General features: G+C 32.0%; 1 protein-coding gene across 3 annotated transcripts in view; it reads right to left on the bottom strand.

Moving 5' to 3' along the window:
- Positions 1-13,960, bottom strand: part of GLS (glutaminase) — an 83,707-nt gene that overhangs the window by 42,439 nt on the left and 27,308 nt on the right. For all 3 annotated transcript variants that reach the window (XM_039234687.1, XM_039234689.1, XM_039234688.1), the window contains exons 7-9: positions 10,998-11,056; positions 2,826-2,858; positions 2,673-2,731 (exon numbers count right to left, since the gene is read on the bottom strand). In XM_039234687.1, coding sequence (XP_039090618.1) covers positions 2,673-2,731; positions 2,826-2,858; positions 10,998-11,056 — 151 coding nt within the window. The remainder of the gene's footprint in view (positions 1-2,672; positions 2,732-2,825; positions 2,859-10,997; positions 11,057-13,960) is intronic.

Here is a 13,960-nt window from a genome sequence, read left to right as displayed (position 1 = left end):
ATGTTTTGGGTCCTCCAAAAGTACAATAATCAATTCCAACTGAGGGAATTCATGGAAATTTCACTAAGAGAGGGACACATGAAATGGGCCTTTCAGCATTTGTTGGATTAACAGATTTCGGGGGGAAGCCTAAGCAGTGGCAAATCCCATGTAGCATGAACAAAGTTATAAAAGTATAAAAGACAGGACCTCACTGAAGAATGGCACATATTCTGATGTATCTGGGAAATAGGGTTCATGGTGAAAAGTGGAGAACCATCAAACTAACAAAGGAGACTGGAACCACATTATCAAGACTGATGAATGCTAAAAATGGCTCCTAATGGCCTACCAAATGAAAGCTTGAAAGCTTTCAATCAAATTACCTTTTCAGATCTACACTTTAGAAGGATAACTCCGACATCAGTCTGGGAAAGGGGAAAAAGAAAGGATGACTTATGTTATTAGGAGACCAGAATAATAGAGCCATAGAAAGGCTGAACTTAGGTAGTGGTGATAGGAATGGAAAGAGGTTTGACCAAACATGAGAGCAGTTTAGCAAGTCTTCCAACCTGATAGGAAAGAGGAGAAAAGGTAAATGAAGTCTGGTACAAAAGTCAAGATTTCGAATGCAGTCTAATGAAAGGATTATGGTATCAACTGCTGTGGGAATCCCTGGGGTAAAGGGTAGTTTGAGAAGAAAGAAGAGTTTTAATTTAGACAGATTTAACTTGCACAGTACATTTGAGAAATCAACCTGCAAGTGTCCAGAACGTTGCTGACAAAAGAGGAGCTGTGGGTGACCCAAGGAGGAATGGTGGTGGCAGGGACAGTCCCTCCTAACTATACACATTAATGTGTCTATGGTCAGAAAAACAACATTAGATATGAAAAAGCTCTTGAAAATAAGCTTGTCAACTTGCCACATCTTAAAAAAGAAAAAAATCAACATTGTGTACACAAAGGACTAACTACATTATCACAGTACCTAGCATATAGTTCAGTTCACCAAACACTATCAAGTGGCTATTATTTGGTAGGCAACAGGAATGCAAAATGAATTGCAAGACATTTCTATCCAGGTGTAAAGGAAGTCTTAGTCTAATGGTGGTGAAGAGGCAGCGAGCCATAAAGTAAGCTCAATTAAATATGGTAACAAGAGCACAGAAGAAAGGTGAGATGAGATTCGCAAAAAACTTCTTGGAAAGATACTGAGGTTGATGAATAAAAGTTGGTAGAGCAGACAACCTGAAAATTTTTGTCTCCTGAAACATGAATTACAAAGTATCACCTATTTAGTGTTCATGCCAAAACCGTTTCAGCTTTATTTAACCACAAGGAAACAACCAGACCAATTCAAAATGGGGAATATCCACTATAGCCCATGGGCCAGATGTAGCGTGCTGCTGTTTTTATAAATAAAGTTTCTTGGAATACAACCTCATATTGTCCATGGCTGCTTTCATGCTAAAACATTAGAAATGAGTAGTTGTAACAGAGTCTACAGGGCCCAAAAGTCTGAAAAACTTACTATCTAGTCCTTCACAGAGAAAGTTTATTTATGCTTTGTAAAACAAGTGGTTGGCACTCTTCAAAGAAATTCATTTAATAAAATTTTATAAAACAAGGGCATAAGGCAGGCAGACTTTTCTATTTTAAAAAAGCAAAAGAGACATAAATGTAATGCACAGACCTTGAAGAAAAGGTCATTCCTGGGAAGAAAAGGTCATAAAAGGCATTTAAGGGGTAAAGAGTTGGCACATTTACATATTAATGATATCTTATGATTAATGTGCAAATGGTATTGTGGTTATGTAGGAGAATGTTCTTACCTTAGAATACACATGTTGAGTTATTTATGGGTGAAGTGTTGTGATGTCTACAAGTTTATGTCTCAGTTCAGAGAAAAAAATGTGTATTTGTGTGTGTGTGTATGTGTGTGTGTAGAAATACATGTTTTAAATAGTTATCTAAAGAAAAAGGTTGAGGAAAAGCAAATGAGACAAAATATTAATCAGAAAATATAAATGAAAGATATCCAGATATTCACTGCTTATTCCTTCAACTTTTCTACAGACTGGCAAATTTCAAAATAAAAAATTGGGGTTAAAATCAAGTTAAGTAGGCAGTAATTTAGGGAAAGTTGGGGTCCCTTCTAACTCTATAACCACAAGAAGTTTATCCAACCTATATAAAGCATGTAAGTGTTTTCCCTCAGCAGAAATAATTCACTCCCCTCTAATGGACCATGTTTTTAAGTAATTATTTCTTCGCTGAAGTAATAAGCCCTAGGATCAACAAGGGAAACCAGATTAAATCTAAATACACTGTGTATCATATATGTAGAGAAAGGTGAAAAGCTGGGGTAGGGGGAACAAAACAGTATTTAAAACAGAATTCTATAGGGGCGCCTGGGTGGCTCAGTTGGTTAAATGTCCAACTTCAGCTCAGGTCATGATCCTGCAGTTCATGAGTTCGAGCTCCATGTTTGACTCCGTGCTGACCGCTCAGAGCCTGGAGCCTGCTTTGGATTCTGTGTCTCCCTCTCTTCCTGCCCCTCTCTTGCTCATGCTCTGCCCCTCAAAAATGAATAAACATTAAAAATTTTTTATAGAATTTTATAATCTAGATACTTTTGTTACTTGAAAGAGGACTGGCCCATTATAAAATCCTAAGTCAAAAATCAGACTCACGTTGCATTACTGAATCCAACATATTCATTGCCAGCCATCTTATTCAAAAACTGCATCACCTATAAACCAGAAATGGAAAGCATTAGTAATTAAAAAACAAGTATTTAAAGAATGTAAATACAGCATGAAAACTGAATTCTATATTGCACTTACATAGTCAAATTTTTCAGCATTATTCACTCCTTGCTGCAAAGAAATGAGATAAATTTGTTATTACAGGCACCACTACAGTTTAAGATTTAAGTGAATATAATATCAAAATTTCAAACTGCTATCATAATTAATATACTGTGCATTAGTACTTCTAAATCTAGGAAATACTTCTAAAATAATTTAATATTTACATAAACTTTTTACATGTTCTTTTATTAATACCAATGTTGACAATGGATCTGAATCACAAAGGGAATGCTTTATTTTAAGTATAGCTTTACCCAACCCAAAGTTACAGAATTTTAGTTATCCCAAATCCCCTTATCTTTCATGACAACACATAATCTGCTAGAATGTATGTTACTTAATTTCATATTTTAAAAAAAAAACTTAAAATAAAGTTTCACCCTTAGAAAAGAGTTGAATATAAATTATGGTATTCAAGTAGGAACAATCTACTTATATTTTTAAAATAACCTTAAACCAGTATTAGCATTAGAAAAATGAGTTATATTGCAAAACTAAACTAATATTTTGTAATTCTAGTATATGCAAACATCCTGCATACATTTTGCTAGTATAAAGAAAGCTCTACCTTTCGTATCTCATTTGTTTTACCAATATGTGAACTAAAAAATATATATTTCATAGTCTTTAAGAAATTAGCTATGTTAGAATTTAGCATTATGCCAATTCAGAGCATGGAAGATGTATTGTTTCATCACTTCTATTTCTGACATGTTAGCTACTGCAAATGTCAATAGGAAAAACCTATGTAATGTAGATCAGTTCAAGTAGCCAAATGGTTTCATTTTTACCTCGGCGAAGTTTACAAAGCAGTAAGATGTAGATCTGAAATCAAACGTATTAATTGGTGATATGCACCCAATAGAAACAATACATCTCTAATTTTAAAAACAGGTTTAAAATAATTTGATACTAAAATTTTAAAAACAAAACTTTTAAGCTTTACTCTCAAAAATTCCAAAACATCACACTTTAAAATTTGATTATGATGGGGAAAACCTGTACCAGAGAATTATTTAACTGAATAAAGGCAGGTTCATTTTCCACTTTACAAGTGGATTAAGATCTGGCTGATAAGCTGTGAAACCTTACAAATCAACTTATTTACCAAAGAATGCCAATCACATATACAATCAGTAGTTGAAAAGAATACCACACTAGTTCATCAAAATCAGGCATTAACAGAGCTTAAACGAGATAATGATGGATAATTTAGCTACAGCCATATTGTAATCACTATCTATGTATTTTCTCTAAAGTACCCTTTGACATATTTTAAGTTTTCTTTCCTTATAATACACCAGAATTCAAAATGTAGAAATGTAACTCCAAAGCTGTTCAATGAAAAATAATTAAAAGAAGAAATTACCAACTTCATTGAACTGTTGCAGTTGTCAAAATATTCCATAGATCCTAATGCTGTAAAATATGTAACAACATTTAAACCACAAAAACCTTTTTAACCTTTGAAAAAGCATAAAAAAAAAAAAAAAAAAACAACTCTTTTGGAAAAGGATGTCAGCATTTGCATTGGGATGTTACATGGATAATTACCATTATACAATTAATCAATGTAAAATAAGCAAATTATACTGAACTTTCATTCTCTGACCTAAACTGTGCCCTACAAAACAAATACAAATTTTCTTTAAGCTGTCATGTTTAATAAAAAGAAAAAAAAACTGTCTCAACTCTAGACTATGGTCGCATGCTTGATCTACTTCATAGCTTACTAAATTAAAGCACAATTAAGTTTTTTCTATGCTATTTTTAAAAAACTGATATTTACCAATGTCAATCATATAACATTTTGGATAAACTACTTGAAATGTCCTAGGCGAATTATATAAACAGGCAAAATAAACTATCTGATTTTCTTGGGCAAGAAAAGTCTCTCCCCAAAATTTCCCCATTTAAATGTAAAAGCACTTATTTAATGTTTGTTCTTACTATCTATCCTGAAAATAGTATTTTACTAAGTCAACAAAATATATTTGCCTTTCATCTCTTGGAAAGATTTCATGTACCCCAGGAATATATGGGATCTAATAATCATTATAAAATGTCAAGTTATTTTAATTTCAAAAAAAATAACAGTAGAAAGTTTATTTGTAAAGATGTTAGAAAAAAATACACATACAAAATAGAGTAAACTCCCTAAAAGCAAAAATACATACTGTAAAAATAAAATCCATCATCATCTAGTAGTAGGGTACAGAGGGGTGGAGGACAAGATATTATGAAAATTAGAAGCCAAGAATGGGTACATGGGGGCTAGTTACACTATCATATTTTGTGTATGCTTGAAATTTTTCATAAAAAGTTAAAGAAAAAAATGTTTGTTAATAATGTCCCATGTTAATTTACAAAACTGTTATTTTAGAATATTCTTTTCCCTTTGAAATAGCCATTGATTTCTAATTAGTTCATGTATAACTGGATATTTTCTATTGCTAGAATAAAGAGATTAACTATCTTCCTATTTAAAATTTTTATAGACAGATGTACGAGTTGAGAAATCTTGCTGACAACAGATGAATAGACAGAAATAGAAAAGGTTTTGTTATAGCAATATCACTCAATTCTTTTACATAGCCATATTACATATAAAAGTCACACAGTAATCCATCCATAAAATTTACACTTAATGTTCTTAATAACTAACAACTTGATTAGATCCTCTGTCCATTTTGTTGAAACCAAGGACCTGAAACAACCTAGTATACAAGAAGGTTGTTCCCACTCATTATGATGATTCATGTTCTCAGTAACACTGACTCCAAAATTTCAAAATGTTCTCTTTTGCTGAGGCCCAAGAGGTTTTTAGAACCTGAAACAGTGTACCACAGTAAAAACTGGTACAAATGAAAAGTATGCCTTCTTTTGAAAAATGGGAGGAAATGTGGACCAAAGGCAGACTAATTTTAAGGAAGACATATATGATAGGGCGCCTGGGTGGCTCAGTCAGTTAAGCATTCAACTTTGGCTCAGGTCATGATCACATGGTTCATGGGTTCCAGTCCCGCGTCGGGCTCTGTGCTGACAGCTAGCTCAGAGCCTTGAGCCTGCTTCAGATTCTGTATCCTTCCTCTCTCTCTGACCCTCCCCTGCTCACACTCTCTCTCTCTCTCTCTCTCTCAGAAATAAATAAATCATAAAAAAAAAAATGAAACTGAGATTTGGAAACTGATAGTCTTAAAACTATCAATGCCCCTCTATCTCTTGGAAAAAAATTCCCATAACCAGGGAAATGTTTATCCTAGTTTTAAATCACTGTACAATCATTATTTTATATGTTATTTAATCTTAGAGAAAGTTACGATGATATATAGTTACGTACAGTAGGAAAACTTAATTGGAGAAAATATATTTACCAAATGATTTATCAAATCCATTCACCATGTCAATTTTTTTTCAGTGAGAAAAGGTGTTTTTATTAAAGCAAGGGGACAGGACGTATGGGCAGAAAGAGCTACACAACGATTATGAGGAATGACTGATTATTTACTTTTAAGTTGGGGAAGTAGAGATAAAGAAGTTTCTAAAGTACTTTTCATGTATTAAAGAAGATTTCCAGGATCCTGGAGATCAAATGACTTCTAAAAGCAAACTACATGGTTTGTCTGAATAAGGTAGTTACTAATCAGATCCTGAGACTAGAAAATTATACAAGTTAACTTTTCTGTAAACATACCTACACTAATTTAAAGAATTTCCATTTCATTGAAGAAAACTTTATGAATGAAAACATGATAAAGAGGCACTGACTTTTTAACACTGGCTATTAAAAGAATTAATATAACTATATTGAAGTTTTTATAAGCTCTTTTTACAACATACTTCTGAACTGAATTATGTATTATACACTACAACACAGGTGAAAATACTACTGTTAATAGGGACATTTGCTAATAAGTTTAATATTAACATGACTCATTTGAAGTCAATGCATTAATCAGAGTTACTGTGTAAGTAAACCACGATTCCATTCATAAAGAATGGAGGTGTAAAAGCCAACTGAAAATTAGAGATCACAGAGGAAAGAGGCATCAGAGGCAAAAAGAGGTAACTGAAAATGGTTTATAGAACACATTTAATTTACTGTTGCCACAGAATATGCTTCAAAGCTAAATAATAGTTAGAAGATTTAAAATAGATATTATAGGTAAAAAATGTTCTAAAGCTACTATTTTACAGATTAACCCTAATATATATAGGGTAACTCTAATATATATAGGTAATAAATATAAAGTAAGAGAAAAGTGAATTTTGGTGTCAATAAATTATCTTTCACAGAAAAAAAAAGAACACCTCAAACCAACTGATATAAACATGGAATGACTAAAACACCACCACAATAAAATTATCAAGTCTAAGGCATCACCTAGTACTCTGCAGAGCCACAAACCACTTAAAAGTGTGGCTCACAAGTCCAACAAGTGATTGCTAACATAACCAAACTGAGCACTACATACATACTAACTAAATTCATCTTATTTTCATGGAATACGATTAAATTATTTTTTAATATGAGAGAGAAAAAAATCTGATTTTTTAAATTTAAAAATACTTGATTAAAAAAAAATCAAGCTTCTTTAAACGACAAAAACTGGAAAGTATCACTAGAATACAGAGACTAAACATAGAAGACACTGTAACTTACTCTTTACCTTTAAAGTAAAAAAACAAAATAAACAAATCCAAAGCAAAATAAAATAAAACAAAACAAAACAAAACAAAACAGCAGAACTATGGCAATTATCTTGTAGTATGTCTTCCTCATTTTCCCACCCTAACCATCAAGTTACCAGAAGATCTAAACTTTTAAACTGAAATTAGTTGAAGTTTTTAGCTCTGCAAAGAAAAAAAATTATATTAAGTATACAGCTATTTCATCCAGAGTAATTGTGCTCCTTTCAAATTATTTACTCTTCCTTTTAAATCAAGCAACCATATTATTATCAGATAAAACAAACTACATCAAAAAGTACTCCTTTAAATTCAGTCATTACCACAAAGAATATTACTTTTATAGTTTTTAAAATTATGTGCATTTTAAGTACAAAATGACATTTGGGTTTTTTTGGAAGGTATTTACCTAGATAGCTTTGTTTAAAATTTTAAATATTCGAGTTTTCCTATAAGTTTAGTAGTTAAGAATTTATGCAACAGGTTCCTTCTGTCCAAATCCTCCTTTTTTCCACAATCTGCTAATCCTTTTGAACATTTGCTCTGCCTCTTCCCCCATTTCCTGAGGATCATCTCCAATCCTACAAGGAAAAAATATCAATACTACAAAATTAAGAAATAAAGAGTCTTACTAAAGACTCTACTTAATTTTTTGAGTGTGTGGGAGAAGACTAACATGAGAATGTTTTAATAGCACCATAATAAAGTTTAAGTTGGAAAGAAAAAAATAGCCTTATGGTTATCAACTAAGAGCTAAAAAACAAAATTCACATCTAGTAGCCATGGTAAAATATCCACGCTTGGGGTACTCAAATGCAAGTTCCTTGAGAAAAGGCTTAGTTCCTTTACAGATAGATAGTAGGCACTGACTAATGTCGAAAGAATAACTATGTTACACCCACGAAAAATCAGATGTGACTTTTAAGCCAGTAAGTTATTATTTGTACAAGTTAAAATTAAGAAAATAAAATTTTTCCTTTAGGACAATATAACAATGCTAGGTAAAGACAAAGATGTTATCAAAAGAAACAGGAAACACATTAAATATGGCAGAGTGAATTCTAATGAAGAGCAAACCAACCAGGAGACTTAGCTCAAGCCCAACTTTTCTGCTGTTAGCCCTCATCTCATCTCGTTTCCTCACTGTAACTACATTAAGAATACAGGCTGGACTTGAAGACCCTTTCAGCTATGGTTTTGCTAATTCAATTTTGATTACCAATACATAATATTGTGATCATAGAACTTGCATAAATTACATACAGATCTTTAGAGGAGCTCTGGATTCTTTTTAAAAAACAGCCTAAGAAAAGTACTACATTTTGGGGCAGTTTTACAGAGATATACAAGGCTTACCCCTCCAAGATTTAGATGAACTTCAATAAAGAAAAAAGAAAAAAGAAAGAAACTTGTGAAATACTTCTAAAAACAAAAAAGTCTAAGAAAGTGACCTTAAATACGAACTATACCCCAAAACCTTATTTTCAACTTTGCCAGTAAATTAAATATGTTTACACATTTAAAATCACTGATCAAATTTATAAATACAAGATGACTCAGTTAAATTTTTGCACTGTTGGGACACTGACCCACACTTTTATGTATGCGTTTTTTTTAACTGTTTCTAATGTGTTCATTAATGTGGCTAAATGTACCGTTCACGGCTCATGACTAAACATGGTAAGTAAAACTAATAAAGTGATGGTGTGATATGACCAGACATGCATTTCTCACATGCAGCATTTCAGTGTAGTATATATGATACCCATGAATCATTAAACAGAAGATGTTTAATTGCATGCAGTTAAGAAAGGCTTCTTTTAATTTTATACATATGCCCTTTCTGAAAATACTATTTGGTGTGCTATGTTAATCTTTCTTCAGTGTAAGAGTTCTTAAAGATATTCATGGATCAGTTTCAAAGGGTTTGTGAATTCCCCCAGTTTATAGAAAATCATAGTATGTGAACATTTTTCTGGGAAGATTCAAAAAAGGTTTGGAACCATTCTAGTGGTTTTCTCATCAAGCATTAAACACATACATTATATTATCATAACTTTCCTTACCTCTAAGTTAACTTGTTCAAATATACACAATTATTAATTACACTTTTCTCTTATTGCAGTGTTCACTGGATTTTACTCTAAGGGCCCATTTACTTGTGTCTATGTCACCCTACAAGGTAAGCTACCTGAAGGAAGGGCTGTGCCTCATATAGATCTGTATTATAATTTTCTACAATAAACAAATACTATTACCTCAAGATGACAACTTTTATCTTATGTAAAAGTTATAAATAGATATTATAATAGGCAAAATAAAAATTTCCATAGCTTATTAAAATTAGGTACATTAAAAATTAATACTTGGTTATTATACCTACTTCACTAGAGTTACAAGGATTACGAGGGCCAAACACAAAGTATTTGCCCAAAAATAACAACTAAACGTACCTAATTCTTATGATAGTAGTCTTCTATTTTAAAGCCTTTTCTCATGAACATATAAAATTCATGAAGGAGAGGATTTCTAGATACAAATTATATATATTTTTAACTGGGCCAAAGGCATAATTCATATCCAAACACTCTCTGTGTAACCAGGGCATCACATCCTTACTAATACACCTATAAAGCCATGTAGTTATGTTTTTTTCATGCTTGGAAAAGATAGGCATAGATTTATTGAAGTATATAAATGTTCCAAACATAAATGAAATATATTTAAATATCAATGAAATTTATAATTAGGAATTAAAAATCTAAGCAGTATCACACAATAAAACCATTTTCAAATACTTATTCCAAACAACAACAGAGCTTCCAATTATTAAGGCAAACTAGACACTAAAACAATCAAAATATACAATGTAAAACAAAGCATAAGAAAAATTATATAACTTAATAATTGGAATAAGTCTTACTTATTTTAGTTATGATAAGCAAAACAAATGAAAGAAATTCAAATAAAAATTGGAATGTAGCTCCTGAGTAGAAAGGACTTCAGAATATTCAAGGGTAAATGTACTTTGTCTTAAGACAAAGTACCAGAACAAATGTTCCTACATATACTGATGACAAGCAGTAAACAGTTAAATGCTTTTAATTGTGTTTACATCTGTTCATTTTCGAAGAGTCAAAAGGAAAAGGAAGAAAAAAATATCAAAGCTTTCAGAAGAATAACCTCTGTGCCTACTGTTCAGCAGAGACTTCTTTTTGATTTTTTGGCAGATCTTCAGGTCAAGAGTAACTCTTACAATGAGTCATCTGTCTTAAATATTGTCCTTGAAATTACACTTATTTCAAAGTAAATATATATCTTAACTTTTTACCATAAGATTAATTTTTAACACCAAAACTTTTCACAATTCTACACAAATAATCCAATATTCATCTAATTTATGCCTTAGTTATTTTTAAAAACTTACTAGGTTAAAAGGAATTGTCAACATTTTACCTTTATTAATGAAGTCACAACAATTGCTCCAGCATTTACCATAGGATTGTGTGGCTTATCTGTAAAATATAAAAACAGCATTATTTTGAATATCTGATATCATTTTCCATGATGCATAGGTACTTCTCATGAACATGTATTTATTTTCTTTATGTAAGACATTGTTACAGTTCTTTTTGGGGGAGGGGCAAAAAGGGTGAAGGAATGCATTTAAGTCACTTATTTATCAAACCAGGAATATACTTCCATAACAGTTACATAGGAAAACAAAGATTCATGTATAGAAAGATAGTGAATAGTAGTATAACAGTACAACCAAATTTCCTAACTCTACCATTTATTTGACCTTGAGCAAGTAACTGAACTTCATTGTGCCTCAATTTCCTCACTATGAATTAGGAGTAATAAATAGCACCAACCACTCAGTGAAACCTAATGCTTGAATGAATTAACACACACAAAATGCTTTAATGTATTGAGCACACCCTTAGGCATTCAAGTAACGTCACTATAAAAATAGCTTTGAAAAAAAGCATACTTTGCTTTTTAAAAGTGCTTTATTTTTGTTTTTATGTATATACACATACATATACAGAAAAGAAAACAAATACTATAAAGGGATATATTATAAAAATATTACAGGGGATTGAATTGTATTCTCTGTTCTTCCTATATTTCCTGACAATGAAGATGTTATTTAAAAAATCACTTAAAATTTAAATTCATCCCAAATCCTACCTCTTCTAATTCTTACAACAAATACAATTTCAAATCTCAACTGACTACATTCCATTCATGGCATTGCAAAGATGCCAAACACAAACCTCTTAGGGCACTGAAAACATTATTTAAAAGCACAATTACTAATTTATCTGTCTGTGATAGTGATTTATTTGTGGGGGTGGAGAAAATTTCTTATCTAACTTGACAAATCCAACAGAATATTAAGTTATTGCTATATTATTAGCCTCCTTAAATTTTAAGCAAGTTACCTTCTGTAAGATGAACCAACTTATGACTAAATTACTGAGCTGTAAAAAACAGCCTGGCAGTTTTCAACTGTTAAACAGAGTTGCCATATGACCCAGCAATTCTATTCCCAGGTATATAACCAAGAGAAATAAATATGTATGTGCACACAAATACCTGTACACCAACATTCACAAGATTATTACTAATAAAAATCAAAAGTGAAAAACAACTCAAATGTCCTGTCAACTGATGAACAGATAAACAAGATATGATATTATTACAAATATAACATTATTAAGCAATTTTTAAAAAATGAAATAGTGATACATGGCAAAACATGAAAGCACTTTAAAAGCAACATGCCAAGTAAGACAGACCAGTCACAGAAGACCAAATAGCATAGGGTTTCATTTATATATAATGTCCTCACTGGGTACAGGGTATTTTTTGGGGTGACAAAAGTGTCCCAAAATTGCCTGGGTGGGTCAGTCTGTTAAGTGTCTGACTTTGGCTCAGGTCATGATCTAACGGTTCATGAGTTTGAGCCCCGCAATGGGCTCTCCACTGACAGTGCAGGTCCTGCTTGGGATTCTCTTTCTGCCCCTCCCCCTCTCATGTGCTCAGGTGCGCTCTCTCTCTCTCATAAATAAATCTATGAATTGTATACCACTTGTATGGCATATAAAGTACTTCCCAATATAGTTGTTAAATTTTCGTTAATTTAAAAAAGACAGACAAAAGATTAGGTAACTTATAGTCTACCAGTTTCCTTCAATGTAAGATCAACAATGTGATTTAGTAGCTATGCTTCAAATGCTATATACATTTTGGGTTACCTATGATGATGATTAGTTCCAAATGTTAAAATTTAGTATAATATCAGAGTATTTACAATCAAGATTTTGCCTATTCCAAATCTTGCTAAGAGAAATTTGCTTTCTCTGAGATCACACAAAATGAGAGCAATTAGTGTCAAAGAATAGTACTATGTGGCAAGAGGGAGCCAAGAAACAAAATTTTCCAGTATTATTCACCTGAAAAAGAAAAAAAACCCCAACATATAGACAGAAATCAGAATACAGAAATCAGGCTGTGCTAAATGAGTTTACACCTGTATTTGTATAGACGTTTACGTGTCTGTCCTTTCATGGTTTTTTGACATTATGTTTAGGCTCTAGGGCCTTAGGAGGCAGCTAATGTGTGTATTCCAAATGGTACCACATAAATGTGTGCACTTAATATTTTCTAAGTCACAAAGATTCTGCAAATACCACAAAAGCTGCATTCAAGAAGATCGTTCAAAGAACACTAATGCATTTCATGGTATGACAGTGCAATTTTCATATGTAAGCAACTGTTCTCTCTGCCTTTGGCTCAAAAGGCAGATACCTTAGTATTTAGAAATACACCAGATATTATAACACCAGCAATACTGCAGTCTGAAACCTCAGTCTAAAACTTATCACTATGAAATCTACTTGTTTCCTTCTCCATTATAGGGAGGAGGGTAGAGGTAAAAAGATTCCATTTAGAATTTTTAGTTTAAAAATACTCATGACAACAGAAATAAAACTTAATTAATAAAAGCTACCACCTGAAGTAATGGCATATATTAGCTTGGTATAATGACAAAATGGACATGGGCCACATCTGAAATTGATGGGCACTTTTAACTAGAAGGCACAGAACTGTTTAATTTTAGTATTTATTCTTTCCAAAGGAACAAAACATGCAGAAAGTGCTTTCATATTTTACCAGCAAAAGCTTTTCAAACTAAGCAAATATGAACCTTAGAAAGAGGAGGTTCATAACTGAGGCTAAGTCAAAGGTTGCTAATGCATATACTAAAGATCTAAAAAGTATTAATTTCACAGTTCAATATGAATATTTATATTTTAAGTATTATACTGGAATTTTTAAGAACCGTACAAAAATTAGAGTATATTGTATATAGTGTTTAATCCCACAGCACCCATTTACCCAACCACCCA

This window comes from Hyaena hyaena, unplaced genomic scaffold (assembly GCF_003009895.1).
Source record: "Hyaena hyaena isolate Hyena2069 unplaced genomic scaffold, ASM300989v1 scaffold_92, whole genome shotgun sequence".
Taxonomy (NCBI): Eukaryota; Metazoa; Chordata; class Mammalia; order Carnivora; family Hyaenidae; genus Hyaena; species Hyaena hyaena.
Note: the sequence above shows the minus strand (reverse complement) of the source record. Positions and strands in the feature narration are given on the sequence as shown.